This window comes from Melozone crissalis, unplaced genomic scaffold (genome assembly GCF_028551555.1).
Source record: "Melozone crissalis strain CALT ecotype California unplaced genomic scaffold, PUWL_Pcris_2 ptg000006l_1, whole genome shotgun sequence".
NCBI lineage: Eukaryota > Metazoa > Chordata > Aves > Passeriformes > Passerellidae > Melozone > Melozone crissalis.
The window spans coordinates 11,350,788-11,371,224 of NW_026535784.1; the positions used below are offsets into that span (position 1 = coordinate 11,350,788).

The following is a 20,437-nucleotide window of genomic DNA, read 5'->3' on the forward strand; positions in this document are numbered from 1 at the left end:
GTTATCAAGCCCAGACCTTTTTTAGGCATCTGAGGTTCCCCCTAACTTGACTCACCACTTGCCCAGCTCTGGAGACCATGCCCCCAGTCCCCAACCCTGCCACTGTTTGTCCCTCCAGCCCAGAGGGACCCAACCCTTCCCCTTGGCAGGGATGGAGCAGCAAGCACCAGACCATGACCTGTCACTTGGCACAGGGCTCACTTCCTCATGTGATTACCCAGGCAGGCGAGATGTAGGCAAAATACATTATTTATATGTCAATTTAAATTACCAAATATTTAAAATACTATTTAGATAATGGAGAACTGCCTCTCAGCTGCCATCTGAGTGTGCAGGGCTTAAGTTTCAGGTAGGAAAAATCCACATGCACTGCTGCTCCTTGTACCTAGGGAGCCACTTAGAGCATTGATTGGCAGGAAGAAACATCGACCATCCTCCAAACTATAGCTGATCTTCAAACACACTCAAGGTTACATCTGCTCTCCTCTATGCAGAATGATCTGCATTAAAATACCCAAATCTTTTCATTAGGCTGCAAGAGAAACTTAACCCTCTCTTTTCCAATCATTTTTCATTTCAGAGTGAGAAAAATAACCCAGATCTTTTATAGCCCAGTAAAACCAGGACACTACTGCCTATTCTGGGCTGAGTGGTTTGGTGTCTGCTCCATTCTGTATTAGAATTCTGTATTATCAGCAGGATCTGCAGCTGGAAAGTTGTAGCATCAACTGAAATGCAGATGACTGAGTTTTAAGGTCCAGCTCCAAACAAGCTTGAGCCACATTTAACAATGAGGTTAAATATTCAGACACAATGGGCAGTTCCACCTGAAGAAGCTGGGAGATCAGACAAACCCAGAGCTTTCTTATATTGCAAAATTTATCATCTGAACCCAACCCCATCTCACAGCAGGCTGCCCTCACAAATTACTTCAGAGCAGGATTTCTTGCACAGTTTACAAAGAAAAATCTTGGATTGTCTAAATCTAGGGCATCAGGTATAACTCAGGGTACTAAATAGAGACCTTGCCTCCTTGGGCAAAGATAAATGCTTTTTAAAAATTAAGGTCCTGCCTGTCTGTTCATCATTAACCCTAATTTGCTTGGGCAGCTGAGATACTTCCTGGAGGTATGGATCCACACTCGGATTTCAGAGGGAGTCCATGTACTTAATAAGGGCAGGTGAAAGTTTGGCATTGCTAACCTGCCCACTAACTACCATTGCATTTCTGGAATCAAAGCCAAAAACTCAGCCGTTTCAGGCTCTCAGCATCTCATGCATTTAGTTGTTTAAATAGTTCTGATGCTTACAAGTATTAATAGGAGATTTGTATCTGAACTAACAAAACCACAGAAAAACCTCAACAAAAACACCCATCAAAGAGAGCACAACTTGGATAACTGTTGCTTTAAAAATAGATGCATGTTCAAAATTTTGTGTCCTCTCCACTTTTACCACTTCAATTAACACTACAAATAGAAAGGTAAAGTATTAAAAAGAAAATTTCACACTCCACGGATGAAAGTATTCAGACTTTTTTCTCTTATAATAACCTGAATCATAATAACATATGCAGTCACAGATATATAAAGAATTGGACTTTTAATCTGATGTTACATTCTTAAGGAGCTCTGAAAACAAGTAGGCAATTAATTATTTACCAAATAACCATAATTATATTTCTGTGCATCAAATTGTAGCCACTGGAGACCAAGTTTCTTAGGTCACTAGTGAAAGTGTTTAGCAACCATGAAAAAGGCTTTGATCCTTGTGTACATCAGAGTGCTCATACACTACATAACTTTGCAAACCTTAGAGACCCTCATCTCCACTAAGCCAAGGCAGGACCTACAGAGCACATGGACATCTCTGTTAAAGTTTTCTAGGCTATCAGTAACACATATTTCAAGTTTTTCACCTAACAACTACTTTCCCAGTTCCTGTATTTTATAGCCTGATAAATCAGGACTTTCTTTCTAATTGTGTAACAATGCATAACAACATTATAGGAACAGAACATACTGTGGTTCAGCATTAATTAACAGGCAACTGAGACACAGCAGATCCTCATTTGCACATGGAACATGGGGCATATTTCAGATTTCTGTGCCCTACAATCCTGAAGAGCATGGCTGCACTTGCACTGACTTGGTACAGGGAGAAAAGCTGTTGAGAGCTTTCTGCCATTCATGGACTCAAAAGGTTTCCACTGTCCTTACCATTACTTCATTTCTTGAGAGTGCCTACTTGCCTTAACTATTTCAGAAGAAACTGTGATGTGATTGAACTGTTTGAAAAGCAAATATCTTCAATTTACAGCAAAGAAATTTTCTACTTATCTAATCTTAGTAAAGATAAAATGGTAAAATTTAATAATTAAACACTCCTCAACTACAGTCTCACATTTAGAAGTCACCGAGATCCTGCTCACAAGAGATTTTAAGTCAGCACTATCAAGGCATCACAGTAGTCTATGTTAACATGCATGCAAAAAAAGTAATAGTTAATAAAAACCAACTTTATAAGTCCATCTTCAAGGTACAGGTCTGCATAGAAGGAGTGGTCATCATTGATAATTCTTCCACCTTTAATGAGCAGTCGGTCACTCTGGAGGAAAAAAAAGGAAAATATAGGTTTGTCAAAAGAAATAAACATAATAATGTATATATGATAACAAATATGCTCATTTATAAAGAAAGCCATTAATATCAAACACTACTTATATAAAGGTGGGTTCCTGTGGATACACAGACAGTGGACAGGATAGTTTCATTGATAGTTTCAGTGGACATGATAGTTTCGTCCTATTTCAGGAGGGTTTCAGTTTATTCCTGATTTTTGGAACGTGAGACCTCATTATCATCACAGTTCATTTTGCTCAAAGCAGCAATCACTGCACACAGAAACACCTGAAATGCCACTATACCCCCCTTTTACCACCTCACTGCACAAGGGCCAAAAGGGAAAGAGAAGCTCCCAGAAGAAACTGCCCAACACTGCAATGGCCAAGCTGAGCTCACCTGGCACCCTTGGCACCACTGGAAAAGAAACAAAGCTTTGAATGGGGAGGCACAAGGTCCTAAGAGGCTGCTTAGCTCTTCCACGTAGAATTTCCTCACCAGGGAAGCTCCTTCAACACCAGCTCAGCAGGAGCAACTCCTAAGCAGCACCAAAGGGACACAGCCCGCAGTTCGTGGCTCCTGTACTGTGGCACAGACCCACAGCTGAACAAAGAGTTTCTAGTGGGCATGAAGAATTCATTGTAATCAACTTGTGATTTCTGCAGGGCAAAGGCTGTTGATGAATTGGGGGCACTCTGTGCTGAGATTGCCCATGTCATATCTCACTCACTCCATGCATGAGAACATAATGCAGCCCCCAAAGTTTGGTTCACCTGAAATATCCTACAAACAGCACAAAGATCCACCATCTCCTGGTATTTTCTAAAGTGCCAGGAAGAAAACTTTGTTTTTCCAAGAAAGACTGTTCAAAATATCAAATCTGCAAGAGTTACTGTTCACAACAACTGTCTGCTTATATTCTTCTCTATTCAAATATTTATATTCTGTTCTCAAAAACTACATTTTATAGAAAACAGATTTTACCATTTTCCAGAGAACCAGTACTTAAACTCTCTCATTGAAGAGGTCACACTGGAAATGCCAGCCCCTTACCACTTACCCAAAGACAGGGCAAGTCCAGTGCTCCTCTGACTTTAGCTGGGGTAAATATTCCTCACAGCAGCTTGTATGGGGCTGCTTTGGAATTGTGCTGGAAACAGAGCTGATGGCACAAGGATGTTTTAGCTATTGCTGTGCAGAGTTTAGAGAGTGAATGTCTCCTCTGCTCAGCACCAGGAAAGAGGCTGGGTGAGCACAAGGAATTGGGAGGGGGGATAGCTGGGACAGCTGACCCCAAGTGACCCAAGGGATGTTCCATACCACATGCCATCGTGCTCAGCAAAAAAAACTGAGGGGGAGGATGAGCAGGGGAGCACTGCCTCGGGACTGGCTGGGCATCAATAGGTGGGTGGTAACCAATTGCATTGTGCATCACTTGTCCTTCTTTGGTTTTATTAATCTTTTTTATTTTCCTACCAATTGCATTATCATCATTACTATTATGATTATTCTATTTCCATTATCAAAGTGTTTCCATCTCAACCCAAGAGTTTTTTCACTTTTACTCTTCCAATTCTCTCCCCTATCCCACAGTGGGGTGGGGTGGGGGAGAATTGGTTGTGTGAGGCTGAGCTGCCTGCTAGGCTTAAACCATGACAAGTACATAACACTTTTGGAAAGAATTTTGCCAAGCAACTGTGAATGCTGGAAAACTCTTTAAGCAGTCAGAACCATTTTTTCCCATTCATACATAAAAATAGCCATTTAATAGAAATTATTTCCTTGGCTCACCAGACAATAACTCAGAATCTCTAGTTTGTCCATGTTTTATACTACTCAGTCCAGATTCAATTCCTGATTTAATTACAGCATGACTCAGGCATATAAACTATGAATGGCCTGAGTTCCCACTTTAGAAAGCAAACAAGTTGATATATTCTTAATCTATAAAACCAGAACAACAAAACCAATAAATTTCTAAAAAAAATGTTCATTAAAAAGCACTAAGGCAGAGCTAGGGGTATGACAATGTAACCTCTGTTATACAACGCACATTTACTTTGTAGCTTGTACTTGAACAATTTTGCAGGTTCAAAGCTTTACAGCCGTCTGTATCATTCTAGAAAAAGGAAAAACGGAGAAGAATATCTTCCCCCACTTCTTCCTTGTAAAAGAGGAAGAAGTGGGGGAAGATATTTTAAATACAGTGCGCAACAAAAGAGTACATACACAGCAGGTCTGAAGCTCTTCTCCATGTGCTGCAGCAGCAACCTTGGGGGTTGGGGGTAACCAAGGCACAGAACCATGATGACATATGTCCCCAGGACCTGCCTCAGACATTGTCACCCTCTCATTAGAGAATGGAGATGAATGCAAGTCCTCCATCTGGAATTTGCCAGAGCAGGCTCCCTCTTTTCTCCCCAGCGTCTCTACTGTCACTTGTAATTGCAGCAGGACTTGTGAATCAGCAGCCAGAATAGTAATAAGTTATTTTGCCACGTGCTGGCAGTTGCACCTCCTCACTGTGATGATTTACAGTGCTGCCTGCTGACCTGCAGGGACCACCATCTTGTGAGCTCTTTTTAAGCTCATTCAGTTGCCTTCCTAAACATTAATACTGCCCAATTACAAGAAGCACAAGCTTACTAATAGAGGCAGGCAGTTTTCCCAGAGCACTGCATCTGTCACTGCTAAGGAGTGAAAAAATCTGCACCCTCATCAAGAAATTCTACATTTCATTTCTTTTAAAACAGGAGAAGATGCATAATAAGTAGAAAGAAATGTAACAGGCAAGGAAAATAAAACAGACTAAAAGCTGAAATGCAGCTCCAGAAAAATAACTGTAGACATAAGGATTTTAAATGTTTTTATATATAGCTATAAATATGTAAGTAACAAAATTAGGAATTAGAATAAGCTAATCTAAAAAAGATACAAATGCAGTCTTAAGAAAGAACTCAATTATGGAGTCAGCCATTAAATCAGGCCTCATATCCTATAAAGGATTACTGAAAATTCAGCTACAAAGCCTCTCCTTGTTCAGAATTTTGGAAGGTGGAAGAAATTCTGGTAGAGAATAAAAAACCTGCACATCATGGAGAATTTGATTCTTTACATTTCAGAAGAAAATACAAACAATTCAGAATTGTTGTAAGAGCAGTCCTGCACCTGAGGCTAAGGTTCCCTTAGCTGGGTATAGGAAGTCATGGCAGACTGGGCTGCCAAAAACCACACAACCCCAGGCAGCCATGGGGGACAGTGCTGTGGAGCCTTGCCCAGCTTTCATCAGAATCTGGGAGCTGTGGAAGCATCTCTAGCATGCTTCCATTCCAGTATAGCAGCAAATTCAGAAGAAAAAGAGTTCTGTTGGAACATCTCCAACCAGCTTGATCTGCCAAGTGCAGGACACATTACAGACTGCTGCAAAGCAGAGCACCTTGAGGCAGATGGTGTTGATGGGCACCAGCAGCCCAGGTGAGGTTTTGTGCCCTGTGGACACCTCAGCAGGGCACAAAACCAAGCAAACCAGCACTGCCTCAAACACCCTGCTCCAGACCAGGGCTGGCATGTCCTTAGCCAAAGCAGCAGTGCCCAATGCCTGGATGCACAGATGACAGAGATGCACTTCCATGAATAGGCTGGAAAAATTACACAAAAATAAATTACTAGAAAGGAGACACAGATTAAATTTGACAAGCAATTTGTTGTATTCTTCATGAAACAAGATTTCATACAAATGGTTGGTTCACTTGCAGTATTCATTCCCTGCTACAGCCCAAGCACAGGCTTCAGGGCCAGCCACTGGAGCCTGGGTGATCCTGCACTGCTTTAGGTCACTGGTCCTTGCTGCAGAGAAACCCTGAACAGAAATCTGGGCACACACAGGCTCTGTGAAGTGGGTTAGCCCTCTTGGGCATGCAGAAGGCTGTGTGTGACCAGGGGCTATTTATTATTTACCAGGGGCATGGTGTCAGGCAGACTGCTTGCAATTTTCTTACCAAGTGACAAATGTCCAGGTAAACTAGGGACCAGAGTCCCCTTCTCCCTGTTTCAGGCTGGAGGAGAGACACACTCTGCAGTGCCCTGGGGAAAGCAGCGAAGGAAGGGAGGAGTGACCTGAAGTTCCTGAACTAATCCTGGCAGTGCTGGCCTGTGTTTCTCCTTCCCAGCTGTAATCTCCATGAGGAAGAACACCCAGCTCCCAGAGGTACCCTCAGCCAGTCACTGACCCTCAGGTGCTCATCCCTCAGCTCAGGAGGTGACAGCACTGTCAGCCTTTCTAGGGTGGCTGCCACTTTTCTGTTCAGCTGACAGGTGCCTCAGGCACTGGTGCCCTGCCTGCTGAGCTCCAAGGGCTCCACACCAAGTCTCCAGTGCACTGCCTGGCACAAGAAGCTGCCAGCCCACCTCTTCCCACTGCAAGCCAAAAGAAGCTGCCGGGGCCCTCTCCTCCCTCCAGGTTGCCAAGGACAGACAACAGGAATATGGCAAAACAGAGAGGGAGTATTACCTAGAAGAGTTCATGGGATGCCAAGATGCAAGGGGTAAAAAGCCCTGCTCCCATTGACAAGGGAGGGGCAGAAAGCACACCATAAACCCATGCTCTGCAGCCACTGCTGGGTGTGGGAGCCAAGGTGTTTCTTCTCCACCCATCACTACTGCAATGATGCAACTGCATTGCTGCAATGCTGTTTGCCTCTGAGTTGTGTGCCTGGCCATGACACAGCATCAGCTCAGCCACGATGCACATCTGCTGTGTCCCCTGCAGCTCCATTTCACAGGCGCTGTGGCACCTGCCAGCTCAGCCCACTGCTGAGTGTGACACAGCCACTCCTGCTCCTCCCAGCCCTTCACCCTCAAACCCTGCACGCTGCTTCCCCGGGGATCTCCTCCTAATCACAGCCTAGCTTCCCCTGCTTAACCTGGCAGCAAAGCTGCAGAGCTTAGTCTGTGACATGACAGCAATTTTCATGGCAGCAGAAGGAGATGGCGCAAACGCTTGCTGCAGGAGGAGGGGCTGCCTGCTCAGACTGGAGGCGGCGGCTGTCGCTCCCTCACAACCATTGTTTCCACTAGAGCAGGAGCAGCACCAAACATCTGTAAGCTGGTGACTGGCACACTTTGTACTGACTGCCTGTTTTGCTGGGGTTTGAATCAGCTTGGCTCAGCTCTTGTGAAGCGTGTCCACATTTTCATGCACACCAATGACAAAAGGCCAGCAGAGAGCAGCAGCATCTGACCAAGCTTCAGGACCACCAGCCTGAGCCCTGCCATGGTCCCCATGGCTCCATGCAAATATACATGAAACCAAATTCCCTTGAGTGGAAAATCGCTTTGCTGTGGATTATTCGAAATTACAAACCAAATGTTAGAGCAAGAACAGTTGCAAAGAAATTTAAAATTAGCCTTTTCCCATTCACCCACTCCCCTCAGAGCTAGTGGTTATCTAAAAATACACAATAAAATTCAAATAGCTTTTAGACATGCAGTTCTCAAATCTGCTTCTTGGGACTACTAAAACACAGTAACAGAAAAAATAAAACTGCCATAAGATTTACCAAACATTATTTCAAATTGGTGCAGTGTGTCAAAATACAATGTAGCACAAGTCATAGAAGCCACACACTTCTCTACAGCATCAATACCTATGCAATGAATCTTCAGGAACCTTTCAGAGAAAACCACACTCCTGTGATAAAAGATGGAGTTTAAAAAAAAAAGCCATTATGTACTCTAGCCACACAAGAAGAATCCAAGAAATTCCAAGAGTAGTGTTTCCATCAAATAGCAGCATCTCTCCAGACTGCAATTCCAACACATGCTCTTACATTTTTGCTTTTCTTCCACAAATGGAACATCTTCCTATCAGATCTTCATCTCTAAATCAAGTAAGCCATATATTTTTAACTATTTACAGTTTGCTTTACTATTTATATACAATTAACTTCAGATAACTTATCCAGCATCCAGTTCTAAGTGCTGTGCTGCTTAATTATTGGTTTGGACCTTTACAATTGCTGCATTGCAGCTTTTGCCAACCAAAAAAGTCTTTGCAAACACTCAAACGCAGATTTTCCACACTTAGAGGATGAGGAAACACTCAGCAGTGATTTCACCCTCTGTGTAATTGTAAGGACTTACTAGAATATAACATTGTCTATACATCTCCAGAGCAACAATGGCTGTTTTCTCTAAAACCCAGATTAGTCAAGAGCCCTGAAGATGACTAAGGATTTTATGCTAAATAGCCATTTGAAAACAGTTTAAATTCTAAATCCACCTGCACTTTAGTTCTCTATAATGTCATGTGGTTTAAAAGACATCAGAACAAATGCAATAGACATAAAAAGGCATTAAGCTATGTTATCACACTTGCAGCCAAGACATTACTTTTTTAGCATTTGAGAGGCAGAATTCCTTGTTACTAAGGTTTTAAAGAGTCCACTGAGAGTTACAAAAGACACAGAATTCAGTTCAGAGGAAAGGTACAAGAAACACAGGCTGATATTTGTGCTCTCCATGATTATCTAAATCTCCACAAGAAGACTATGTGCATGGAATACATTTCTCAAAGGCTGAAGACCCCCTGGCAAACAGTGGAAGGAGACACTCAGAGCTCCTCTGTGCTTCCATGCATTCATTCCTGCAGATTTATTTCCCACAATATACAAGAGATTTACTTTTTTTTGAGTGTGTGTGGATATATTTGGTGGTCTTTTGTCAGAGCTGCTCAGATTCAGACCCAGCTGTGATACAATACATTTAAATTACCTCACTTTAGGCAAAATACTTACAAATAAGGAACATTTTTAAACTTAATGGCAAAAGAAGAAAGATATCTTTCCCTAGAGGAATGTTTGCTTAAAATCCTTTCATAAGGATCAAAGAGCTGTAAATGGGATTTCATGAAGTACTGTCTGCTTATAAAAGATCTGCTTTTAATCAGCAATATCCCCCCTTTTGAATTCACATCTAGACTACCCTCCATAGGAAGTGGCTTTTAGTTAGGGTGAACCCTGAATCAACTCTGGGAATTCCTTGTAAAACACTCCATCCTTGAGGCATCATTTCCGATAGGCCACTAATGGAGAATCCTGCTTTTAAGGTTCTTTTCTTAACAGATGCACTCTACTATATGGCAATTAATTTAGGAAGGATTATGCTGATGGTAATAGTGCTGTATCTTGGTCTGCAGCCAATGTATTCATTCATCTTTATTCATTTAAGAGATCTGATGTTCTTTTGTTTCCCCTTTTGAGACCTGGCTTCCTATTCAGCTAGCAGTTTCATTGCTTAATCACCCACTCTAAAGGGGCTACTCCTACAGCTACCAACTCCATGGGGATTTCTTCACTGAAAATGTCATCTTTGCTTTGCTTTTAGAAGGGAAGCACAACAAACATCTTATTGATGACAATATTCATTGGCATCAGCAGGGGTTTCATCTAAGTAGGGGCTGGAGGGCTGAAACCATTGCATTGTATGTTGCTATACCCATCCCTTGGGTTACACACAGGTTATGTCAATTAAAGGGCATCTCAAAATCCCAGCAAGCCATTGATAGGAAAGCTTAAACTTGGGAAGAAAATAACAGTCATTTACATCATGGCTGACTTCTCTAGGCCACTGAACTGAAAATGTGTTTTATCTAATTCTAATCAGAAACCTGCATCAGGTTACTGGGACATATCTAACTTGGCACCAATCACAGTCCAACTAAGACCACAGTCCACCAATCCAAAATCCAACTAAGACCATATGGAATCCCTTCTCTGACAGAGCAGGTGGATGCAAGTGAAACAGAATAGTAAAAAATGCCTTTAAGATGACGTTAGCAATGACAATTCGTGATCAGCTAAATGCAATGGATGCCATGTTTATTGTTTGCACTCAGACACTTTGTGCTGTCATGTTGTGTACCTACTATTTCTGCCACTGAGAGCAAGTTGTGATGCTTGCTGCCTCACCTCACATGCTATCAGCCCTGATTTCACTTCCACAGCCTCTGAGCACTGCCTCCTCCTCTAGCCAGCCACCTGGGTCCTCACTATTACACAGAGGAGATTTTACAGAGTGCAGACTTCACTGAAGTCAGCAGGTACATTTATTATTCATAAACAATACCTTACATCTTAAAACTCATTAGGACATGCACTACAGATGAAAACTTTTGTCTTTTGACAAGCAAACATAATCCCAAAGTATCTCTGCTTCAGGGGACAAGGCCAACATCTGCACATGTAGCAAGATTAGAAACCTGCAAATTATTTTGCTGCTCATCTCTATTCCCTTTTTCTCATACATACAAAAGTATTTATCTCACTCATATGTACAAACCCCAAGTTTATCTCAACTAACTCCCAAGTGCTTCACAAGCCAGTGGTCTCTGCTGGCTCCTTCAAATGAAAATGGAAGTTTCACACTTTTACCACTCAACTAATTCTTGATTCTGAAAGAAATGGCAGCAAAGCAGACAACAGATAGATCTCTCATCAGAAAAGTGGTTCATTGGCAGCAGTTGCTCTCAGCACTTGCAAGAAGACTCAGATAAGCACCCCACTGGATCAGATGTCTTCCCAGACAGCCACTGTCCCCTTTCCAAACCTGCCCAGCTTCCAGCAAAGCACAGCTCAGCTCTCTGTGGTGGCACGAGCTATGATGCTGAGGGCACTGACTGATGAACTTGCTGTGGCAGTTAAAGGAATCACTGCCCCAAACCCTTCCTTCTGTCCCTCTGCCAAAGGTTTCAGTCTCCATAGAAATGTCCCCAGAAGGACCTACTCTGAATGTAATTTAAGTCACCATATAGAACTGACATAAAAAAGTAGCCACTTTTTCTCCTGTAGAAAAAAGAAAGGAAAAGATGTGTCACAGAATCATGGAAATGGTGGTTGGAAGTCAAAAAACTTACAGTGAAGCAGCTAAAGCAACCCCAGAGGTGCCAGGCTGAAGTCCAGTCCACTACACAATGTGAATTCACATATGTTCACTGACAGATGAGTAAACTGAGAGGGGACAAGTCTGTTAAACAGACACACATGGGAACATGTAATTTTGAGGATTAAGCAAATGTTCAAGAGTAAGAAGGCATCCAGAAGTCCCAGGCCTTGGTGTTTTAAAACAGGACAAAAAGTGCTGTCTAAATCACCCAAAATCTTGCACCAAGAGCAGATATTAACATGAGGCAGTGTTCCCATGGCCAGCACTCAGCAGGCTTTTCAAACACTTCTGGCAAGTAACAGAGCAATCTGAGTGTAGCTTTTATGCAGCTATGTTAAACAAACATGGCTGGTAAAAAACCATAGTCAGGGGAGATACAGAATAGATCCAAACCTAGACAAGGACTTTGGTCCTCCATCCCAGGTACTCACCATGTCCTGCATCTGTAGGGTATGTCCCCTCTGGTGTTCAAAATGAATTGGCTGGCAGCTCTCACACTGCTGCTGTCTCACACCAGAACACAACACATTATCCCAGCACTTTGTTCAGACCAAACAGAAAGTTTCCATCCTGAACCAGTGTGTCACACAGCAGAAATCCTGATGAATGGACTTTTTTCTCTCTCAAAGTATTCTGCCATCTTCAACTGAAGCCTACTTGCTTCTCATCTCTCTTCATACCAATTCTAAATGTAACAACTATAATTATTCTTTCTGCCCACTCCTCTGAATTTCTTCAGTCTCCCCATTTTTCTGCATCTGTTTTTTTTTTCCCTCATGTAGTGGCAGATCTTTTATTTTCTTTTCTTGTTATGCTCAGTAGTGAGATCCTTCCTCCGTAACACCACATTTTTGTGCTATCTCCCTGTGCCTCACAGTCTGTCAGCTCAGGACCAGCAGTGCATTTCCCCAGTCATATGCCAGCCCTTGGACCATACCCAGAAAGATGATTCCCTTTTTTTTTTCCAAGGGATTTGGGCACCATTTTCCTCTCCCAAATGCCTCCCTGCATTTGCTTTGGTGACTAGCTATTCTGCCTTTGCTCAGTGGAATTGTGTTCACACCTCCTCTTCACTGAGCTCACACAGATTATGTTTTAATGGGTGCAGTTGCTGCTGGAACAAACACGTCCTGTCACAGGCATTTAACATGCCACATGCCTTTTTTAAACCATGGTACAATTCTGAGTTCATCTAAGCTCAGGCCTTGCTTGAAAATTGCCAACTGCTACCAAAACAGAGAAGCCAAAATAATCTGTAATAGGTATTTCTGTGTCATCATCTCCATTGATTCCCTGTAATAAGTTGCACAAGAGGAGTATAATAGTGATGTTAAAAGCAGTGGGCTGGGGGGTATAGCCTGAATAATCTGGTGTGCATGAGAACATCCTGCACAATCAAAGCACAAAAGATTGCCACCTCATGCAGAAAAACACCTCAGCAATGGATGTGGTGGCTGTCCATACCACAAAGGCTGGGAAAAGTGCTCCTGCACTCTTGGCCACCCTTACATCATGCACCATCCCCTGGTCCATCCCAGCTAACACTCCCGAACCAGGGGTCTGAAACCCACCTGCCAAGGACTTCAACACAGCGCAGAAGACATGACTGAAGTGCTTACACTTACTGGTTCAATGCATTTCTATTACACAATAGAATGGTGCTTCAAACACAGAGGTCCTTCCCCTCCCACTGTAGTTGCCCAAAAGGGCCCAGTTTCTCCAGTCTGACTCACAACTAAATGGCACCTTACACTGGCACAGTGCTGCTGCTCCACTAACAGCAAGCCTGGATGCTGCATGGGATGCATAACAGGCAGCAGGACAGCTGCAAATGAGATAAAATGCAAGAAGCATGAATGTCCACAAGCTGAAATGGAAAGAAAAAGAGGCAGATGAAACAAAAAAAAAACCCATGCAGACTGGTAAATGAGAGCAGGGAGATGCCCAGTGCCAAAGGGAGCTGTGTGCAACAGTGTACCATGAGCAGGGGCAGAAGGGCAAGCAGGAATAAAGCTGCTTTGGGTAAAAGAGGTGCAGGGGCTGCCAGCCAGGCCCTGCTGTCAGAAGGAGTCAGGAGAGAAGGCTCAGTCACACCAAGCACAAGGAGGAAGTTATGGCCACGTGCACCAAGAGCAGGAACCCAGGCAGGACACCACAGGGTTGTCTTCCCAAGACTGGTATCTGCTTCCACACCAGTCAGAGGTGAAACCAGCTGCTGCCTCCTCCTTCCCAGCTCCAGATGCTGCAGACCTGATCCCAGAGGGAAGTTTTGGCCAGGTACTAACTGCTGCCTGCAGTGCCTGTGGCTGGATGCTGTTGCTGGGTGTTGCTGTTGTGTGCTCAGGACAGCTCCTGGTCCATGCAAGGAACACAGACTTGGTACTGGAAAATCCACACAAAGTATCAGCACCCAGGACACCAGCAGAAATTAGTTTCTCACTTCTCCAATAAGCCCAGGAGCCAGTGTAGCTCCAAAGAGCAGAAATGTGAGTGGGGGAAATATTAAGAACAGTAACAAATGACATTTTTACATATTTCATCATCACTGTTGTTGCATACTTCTACAGAGTTGTCCCATTTCCTTAGAGCCCAGAGGACTTGAAGATACAATGTATTTCCTTAGTGGACGGATGAAACATCTAATTTACCACACTGGAGTGGGGCTTCAGAGGAGACACACAGACCCTGTGGGTTCGTGTGGGACAGCCAGTGTGTACAAGCTCTGACACAAAGGGCCTGACTTGCTTCTGATGGAGGACAAGGGCCAGAAGTGTAAAAAAGCCAAAAACAGTCCAGCCCTGATGCCTGCCAAGTTCACTAATGTTAATTTATGCCTTTGATTTGGTCACAAAACTCAACAGTAATGTTAATGAATATTCATTTATAGAAGCTTCAGCACATCCCATTTCAAAGAGAAAAGGCTGAGGTTTGGGCTTTCTTTTTCACAGCATTCCTCTCCACAGCACAGAGAAAAAAATTCTGTGAGAAGTGATGAAATTAAAAGGAACTGTTGATTCTAAGGCAAAGACTTATAATTCTTCCAGTTTCTCGTTCTACTCCGAACTGGAGAGCAAAGAACTAGCTATGGGTGTGACCCTTTACACTCCAGTTTCAAATGAAGACTAAGCCATGCACAAAGCACCTGACACTCACCCAGAGGGTAACCGCTGTCTCCCTCGACCCAGCCATGCCCTGAGTAAGTCACACAACACACTGAGGAACGAGGCAAGAGGAGCCATCACCCAAAAAGCCACTGCAGCACCCATGTTCAGCCCTGGCCACAGGCACTGCAGCCTGTTGATAGCTGAGACCTGCATAAATGCAGCGCCTCGGCATCATGAAACTCAGCTTTTAGAAGGATGTTGCTTCTCTCCCGAGCAAATATTTTGACGCAAGGATGCTTTTATTGTACAGGGAGAAAACCGCGAGGAGCTTACAAGCTTGTAACACTGGCTCCGCTAATGCCGATAAGCGCCGGGTTTGCTCGGGAGGTGCCACACCCACCGGCACCGCTCCTTCAGACACCGAAACTTGCCCGCATCACACCGTGCCAGCTTTCCAGGGAAAGCTCCACGAACCCAAGGAACCGGGGAGCTTCCCCGCTCATCCCCGCCCCAGGTGCCACAGTAACAGTGACCCATCATCCACTGATCCAGTCCCCCAAGAGGAAAGCATCAACCTGGAGACCCACACCGGCGCTGGGGAAAACCTCTGCCGTGTGAGCAAGCTCCGGGTGCTTGTGCCCACCACACCCCTATCCGCCAGCTCTGCCTGTTCTTTATCTCAGCCCCTATATCGTGTATATAAAGGGAAAGCATATACTCTATGAAAGAACCCAAGTCCTTTCTTTCTAGCATGGAAAGCACACCCTATTGTAGCTCTCGCTGCTCGGGTACAAAAGCATCTAGCGGGAGACAGGCACCGATAGGAAGAGGATGGTTATGATTAACTCTTTGATTTCTGATTCCCACCACGCCTGGTGTATTAATAGCGCGCAGAGGTGTTGGTGCTGGCATCATGGCGCTCTTTGATTTTCCACGCTTCCCCCCACGCCCACGCTCGCCCACTCCCATTTCTCCGCACCCCGAGCCTCCCCCTGCCCACCGCCCGTGCCCCGCCGAGGCTGCGCTGCCCCTGCCCGCTGCGGGGGGCGGTGGCAGGGGCACGCTGTGCTGCGGTGGTCCCCTCCCTCTTTTGTTCTGCCTCGCCCGGCGGCCGAGCCTCCCCGGGCCCGGCTCCTCGGGAGGGCGGTACCCCGGCCCCGGCCCCGCAGCGCCGGGACGAGCCCCCCCGCCGGCCCTCCCTCCCTCCCTCCCCGCCCCGGGCTGGGGCGAGCACACAGCGCCGAGACGGCGGGCGAGCAAGGGGAGGCATAATACAATAAAGAAATAAAATAAAAATGTAATAATGAAATTCTAAAATAAAATCAAATGAAATCGGTCCTCGCCCAGAGCTCCGGCGGGAGGAGGACGGGCGGCGGCGCCCGCACCCGCCGCTCCGGGGAGCCCCGGCCCCGCAGTCTGGGGCTGCCCCGGCCCCGGGCACGGCGCTCCCGCCGCTCGCCCTTCCCCGCCCCGCGAACAAAGGAGCGCGGGCAGCGCTTACCGGGGCCGCTTACCGTAATGTGCGGGATGCTCTTCTTGCCCTGGTAAGACATGTCGGCTCTCCCTAGCGCCGGGAGCACGCAACGAACCCCAGGAGCGAGCCGAGCCCAGCCGAACAACACCGGCGGTGCTGAGACGAATAATAATGCGGAGCCCGGTCGGGTGATGGGGCGGGGCGGGGGCGACCCGGCGCAGCGGTGGAATGGGGGCGAAGTTCCGTCGCCCAGAGGAAGGGGAGCCCGGCAAACCCGGCACCTTTTTTTTTCCGGCTGCAATCAAACGGGGACGCGGCTCCCGGGGGGGTCGGCGAGCGCTGCCTCTGCTGGCGGCAGCAGCGCCCTCCCGGCTGCAGGTCGGAGCAGGATTCGCTCAGCGCAACCCAGGAAGCGTTTCCTTCCCTCCTGTCCCCCACCCCTCCGCCTGGCCCCCCTTCACAGCCCATCAATCCAGCCGGAGCCTCCCTCCCTCCCTCCGCACCGGCGCTGGGAAACGCCGCCCCGCCAGCTCCGCCGCCGCCCCGCTCGCACGCTGCGGTCACCGGCAAGATCCCACGCGTGGGCTGCCGCAGGGTGGGGACGGGGGATAAAACCCCCGGCGGTGGGTCCTGCTGTGCTGCACATGGCAATGGCACTGCCTGCCCGTCCCCGTCCCCACGGCGTGAAGCCTGATGGCAATGCTCTGCGCTGTCCCCACGGCGCTGTCCCCATAGCACTGACCCTGATGGCGCTGCCCTGCGCTGTCCCCAGACCACTGATCCTGATGGCATTGCCTCGCACTGCCTCAATGACCCTGCCTGCTCTCTCCCTGATGGCACTAACCCAGATGGCACTGCCTGCTCTGTCCTCACCAGCATCTCTGACCCCAACAGCCCTGTCATGCTCTGCCCTCCTCACCGCCCAGTTGTCACACACCTGCTCTGTCCTGTGCCCATGGAGCTCATGGGGATAACACAACCAGGCCAGGCCAGGCAGATGCTCTATCAGCAGCTGCTGGAGAGGTAAAATGGCTAGTTGAAATTCTTCTGTCTTTTCTGTGTCTCACAGAATGCCTCCCTACACCCATGGTGCTTGAGGGTAAAAGGCACTGCAAAGCTGTGCCCAAATTAATCCCCTCAAGGACAGGAATTCTGGGGCTCTTAGCACACCCATCCTTGTGATACACACATAGATAAAAGCCACTGAGCACCCAGGCCACATCCCCAACACATCTGCCCAGAAATCATTGTTTGAAATTTGTAAAAAACTCTGGGTGTCACTGCACAGGGGTCACATGTATCTGCTGCTTACAGTGCACCTTCCTAAGCCAGTGGCCAAATCTTGCCTGCTTTACCTCTAGCCTCATCCTCACCTCGCTTTGGTCAACTTTGCAAGCACAGTGGGATCCAGAGAGGTAGTGTGCAGTGTGTGCTCACTATCCTGAGTCCCAGGGTGAACTAGGGAGCAGGGAAAATGGGAGTGCAGCACCATGGATGTGCTGGAAGATGGGGTGTGCTGTGCCCTCCCACTGCCCCAGGGTCCTGATCAAAAATCTCAGTTCAGGTGAGCTAGAGAAGACTGCACTGCAGCTGGCAGCCTCTGAAGGCAACCCTGGGGTCGTTGCAGAGAAAGCAGCAGCATCCCAGGCACAGTGTCCCACCAAGCCCTGCCTGCTCGCTGCAGTGTCCCACCACAGCAGACACTCCCTGGAGGCCATGTGCCACCTGCACACAATCTCCAGGCCAGAGCAAACCAGCACCCCACTCGTGCTCAAATTGAAGAGGGGTGAAGAGAATGGAAACTCTCAGTTCAGCCTGTGGAAAGAGCAGAGTGCAGATAAGCCACAGAGGCTCCAGGCTGGGTACTCAGGAACAGGGTGTATCCATGCAGAAGCATCACTGCAAGGCCGCATTTCTTTCTAAGGGGAAATCAATGACAGCCCGGGATCCCATGAGAGCCATCCCCCCGGGTCTGCCTCCAGCCTGCATGCCACCGACAGGGCTAAGATGGAGATGCACAGCCGTCAGGGGCCGGCCAGCCCCCCGGCTCACTTCTTCCTTGAGCCACCAATGTGAGTCCAGCTGCAGTGCCAGGGAAGGGGAGCCCGGGGCTGAGGTTTCGGCCGATCCTCCCGCCTTCCGCGCTCCCTGCCGGGGAGACAATGCAGGCGCACAGGGAGCCGGGGGGAGCAGGGGCAGAGGCAGGGCGGGGGGTCGGGGCAGATCCTGGAGCTGTGCCTGGGACAGGCTCTGCGGAGTTTCCCCGGCGAGTTCGGGAGTGCAGCGGGCCCAGCTTTGTTCCGGGGGCGGCCGGAGGCGCTGAGGGACCCGAGCTGCCCTCCAGCCCCCGGCACGGGCAGGAATGGAAACGGAGAAAACTCATCGCCATCGCTTACAAAAGGAAAACCATTCTGGGGTCGCTCCCTCCCGCCCCCGCTAAGCTCTGCCAAGTGAGGTAGTTCGGGGGCCAGCCGGGCTCTTCCCAGAGCATCAGCGTGCCCGGTAGGAGGGGGCCGTGTCTCCCCGACCTGCCGTGCCGAAACTCCCCCGCGAAGGCGGCCCCAGCCCCTGCACCGGCGAGCGGGGCTCTGCGGCACGGCTCGGCTCGGCTCCGCTCGGCACAGCAATCTCGGCTCGGCTCGCTCAGCGAGCGGGGGCGGCGGCTCCCACCTCCCCAGCCCGGGCCCCGCTCACCTGTCCATTGTCCTGGCCCTGCAGCAGCTCCTTCCCCGTGGGGTATTTGATCTCCACGCCCGGGGTCTTGTCCTCCCGGTCTCCCGGGGAGCTGATGACGGAGCCGGAGATCTCGCTGATGTCGCTGGCGGTCTCGCTGTAGTTGTCCCCTCCGTCCAGCATGTCGTGCCGGCTGCCGCTCCGCGGGGTCCGGGACCCCTTCTTCCCCACGCTGTAGGCATCGAAGTCGATGGTTTTGTTCTCATAGGCCCCCTCCACAGAGGCGAACATACCCCCGTATTTCTGTCGCGGTGTCTGGGCTGTCGTGCCCGGCCTAGCTAGATACACAGGCAGGTCATCTTCTTTATTCCAGTTCCTCTTTCTCTCGGCCATTCTCGCTGCCCGGATCTCTCTCTATCTCTCTCCCTGCCTCCCACTTCTTTGCACCTTCCACTACCGGGATAGGCTGTTAGTGACCATAAAAATGAATGGATGGATGCAGCAGTGGCGGAGCTGGGTTGGCTGGTGGGATCTCTTCTGCAAACGTTAGGGACCTGCAAACGTTAACCTCCCTCCCCCACCCACCCCCCCGGGAAAAAAAAATTTAAAAAAGGAAAAAATTTTAAAAAAGGAAAATAAGAGAGAAAGAAAGAAAGAGAGAGAAATAAATCCGAGCGGGATTTAAAAATAGCCGTGTTAGTAAAGAGCACGTGAAAATAAAGTACAAAGAGCGGAGCGGAGAGGGTGGCAGAGGCAGGTGATTGGAAAGCCCCTGACGAATGGGAAGAGCAGCAGCGATTCCCGAGCAGGGACCGCAGTGCACAGCTCCGCCGGTATAGAATGATCCGGGGGGCGGGAGGCAGGGGGCGGAGGCAGGGAGGGAGCCCGCCGCATGCACGCGCGGCCCCGGTCCTGCCCTGCGGGCGGGCGGGCGCCGGTTACCACCGCTGCCCGGCTTCGGGGTGGAATAAAAGGGAGGCGAAAAGAAAAAGTAAAAAAGAAGAGAAAAGCTCCGCACCTCCCCAGCCCCCCGGGCGAGCCGCAGGGAGTTTCTCCCACTTTGCTCGCTCACATTCCCCCGCCCCCCTCCGCGGGAGAGGCTGCGGCGGTGCCCAGGCGGGGCGGGGGGCGCGGCCGCAGTAGCCCCCGGGACGGGCGGGGGACGGGCCGGCGTGGCTCGGGGTCGGTCTGCGGCCGCAGGGGACAAGAGCGAGGGGTGGCCGGAGACTGAGGGGAAGCAGAACCAGCCTCAGGGCAGGGGGCTGGCGCTGTCCCTGCCGCAGCAGCTGGCGCCCGCGGGGGTGGTGGCGGCTCTGCTCCGCCCCGCCGCCCCCGGCTGCCGCTCCCCCGCTGCGGCGGCCTGGAGGGCGCCCGACCCCTTCGCACGCCGCGGGGGCCGGGGCTGTAGGCAGGGGGCTACAGGCAAGGGTACAGGCAGGAGCTGCAGGCGGGGGGCTGCAGGCGCTCTGACACGGAAGTGATCGCGCCGAGCGCTGCCTGAGCCGCCGGCCCCGCCACCGGGCATGAGGAGCCGGCTCCGCGGGCCTGGGTGTGCGGCCCACGGCCCCTGAGTGTCCGCCGGGCCCCGAGGAAGGCGGGGAGCCGAGCGAGTCCCCGCGGATCCC

General features: G+C 48.8%; 1 protein-coding gene across 2 annotated transcripts in view; it reads right to left on the reverse strand.

Moving 5' to 3' along the window:
* The window catches only part of CRMP1 (collapsin response mediator protein 1), a 49,698-nt gene extending 30,301 nt beyond the window's left edge, over positions 1–19,397 (reverse strand). Inside the window, exons 1-2 of one of the 2 annotated variants that reach the window (XM_054292101.1) lie at positions 18,834–19,397; positions 2,519–2,607 (exon numbers count right to left, since the gene is read on the reverse strand). In XM_054292101.1, coding sequence (XP_054148076.1) covers positions 2,519–2,607; positions 18,834–19,205 — 461 coding nt within the window. In that variant the 5' untranslated portion in view covers positions 19,206–19,397. Of the gene's footprint in view, positions 1–2,518; positions 2,608–16,179; positions 16,536–18,833 lie in introns of those variants that run through there. The other variant, XM_054292110.1, reaches the window with a different exon arrangement.
* Between the last annotated feature and the right edge of the window lie 1,040 nt (positions 19,398–20,437).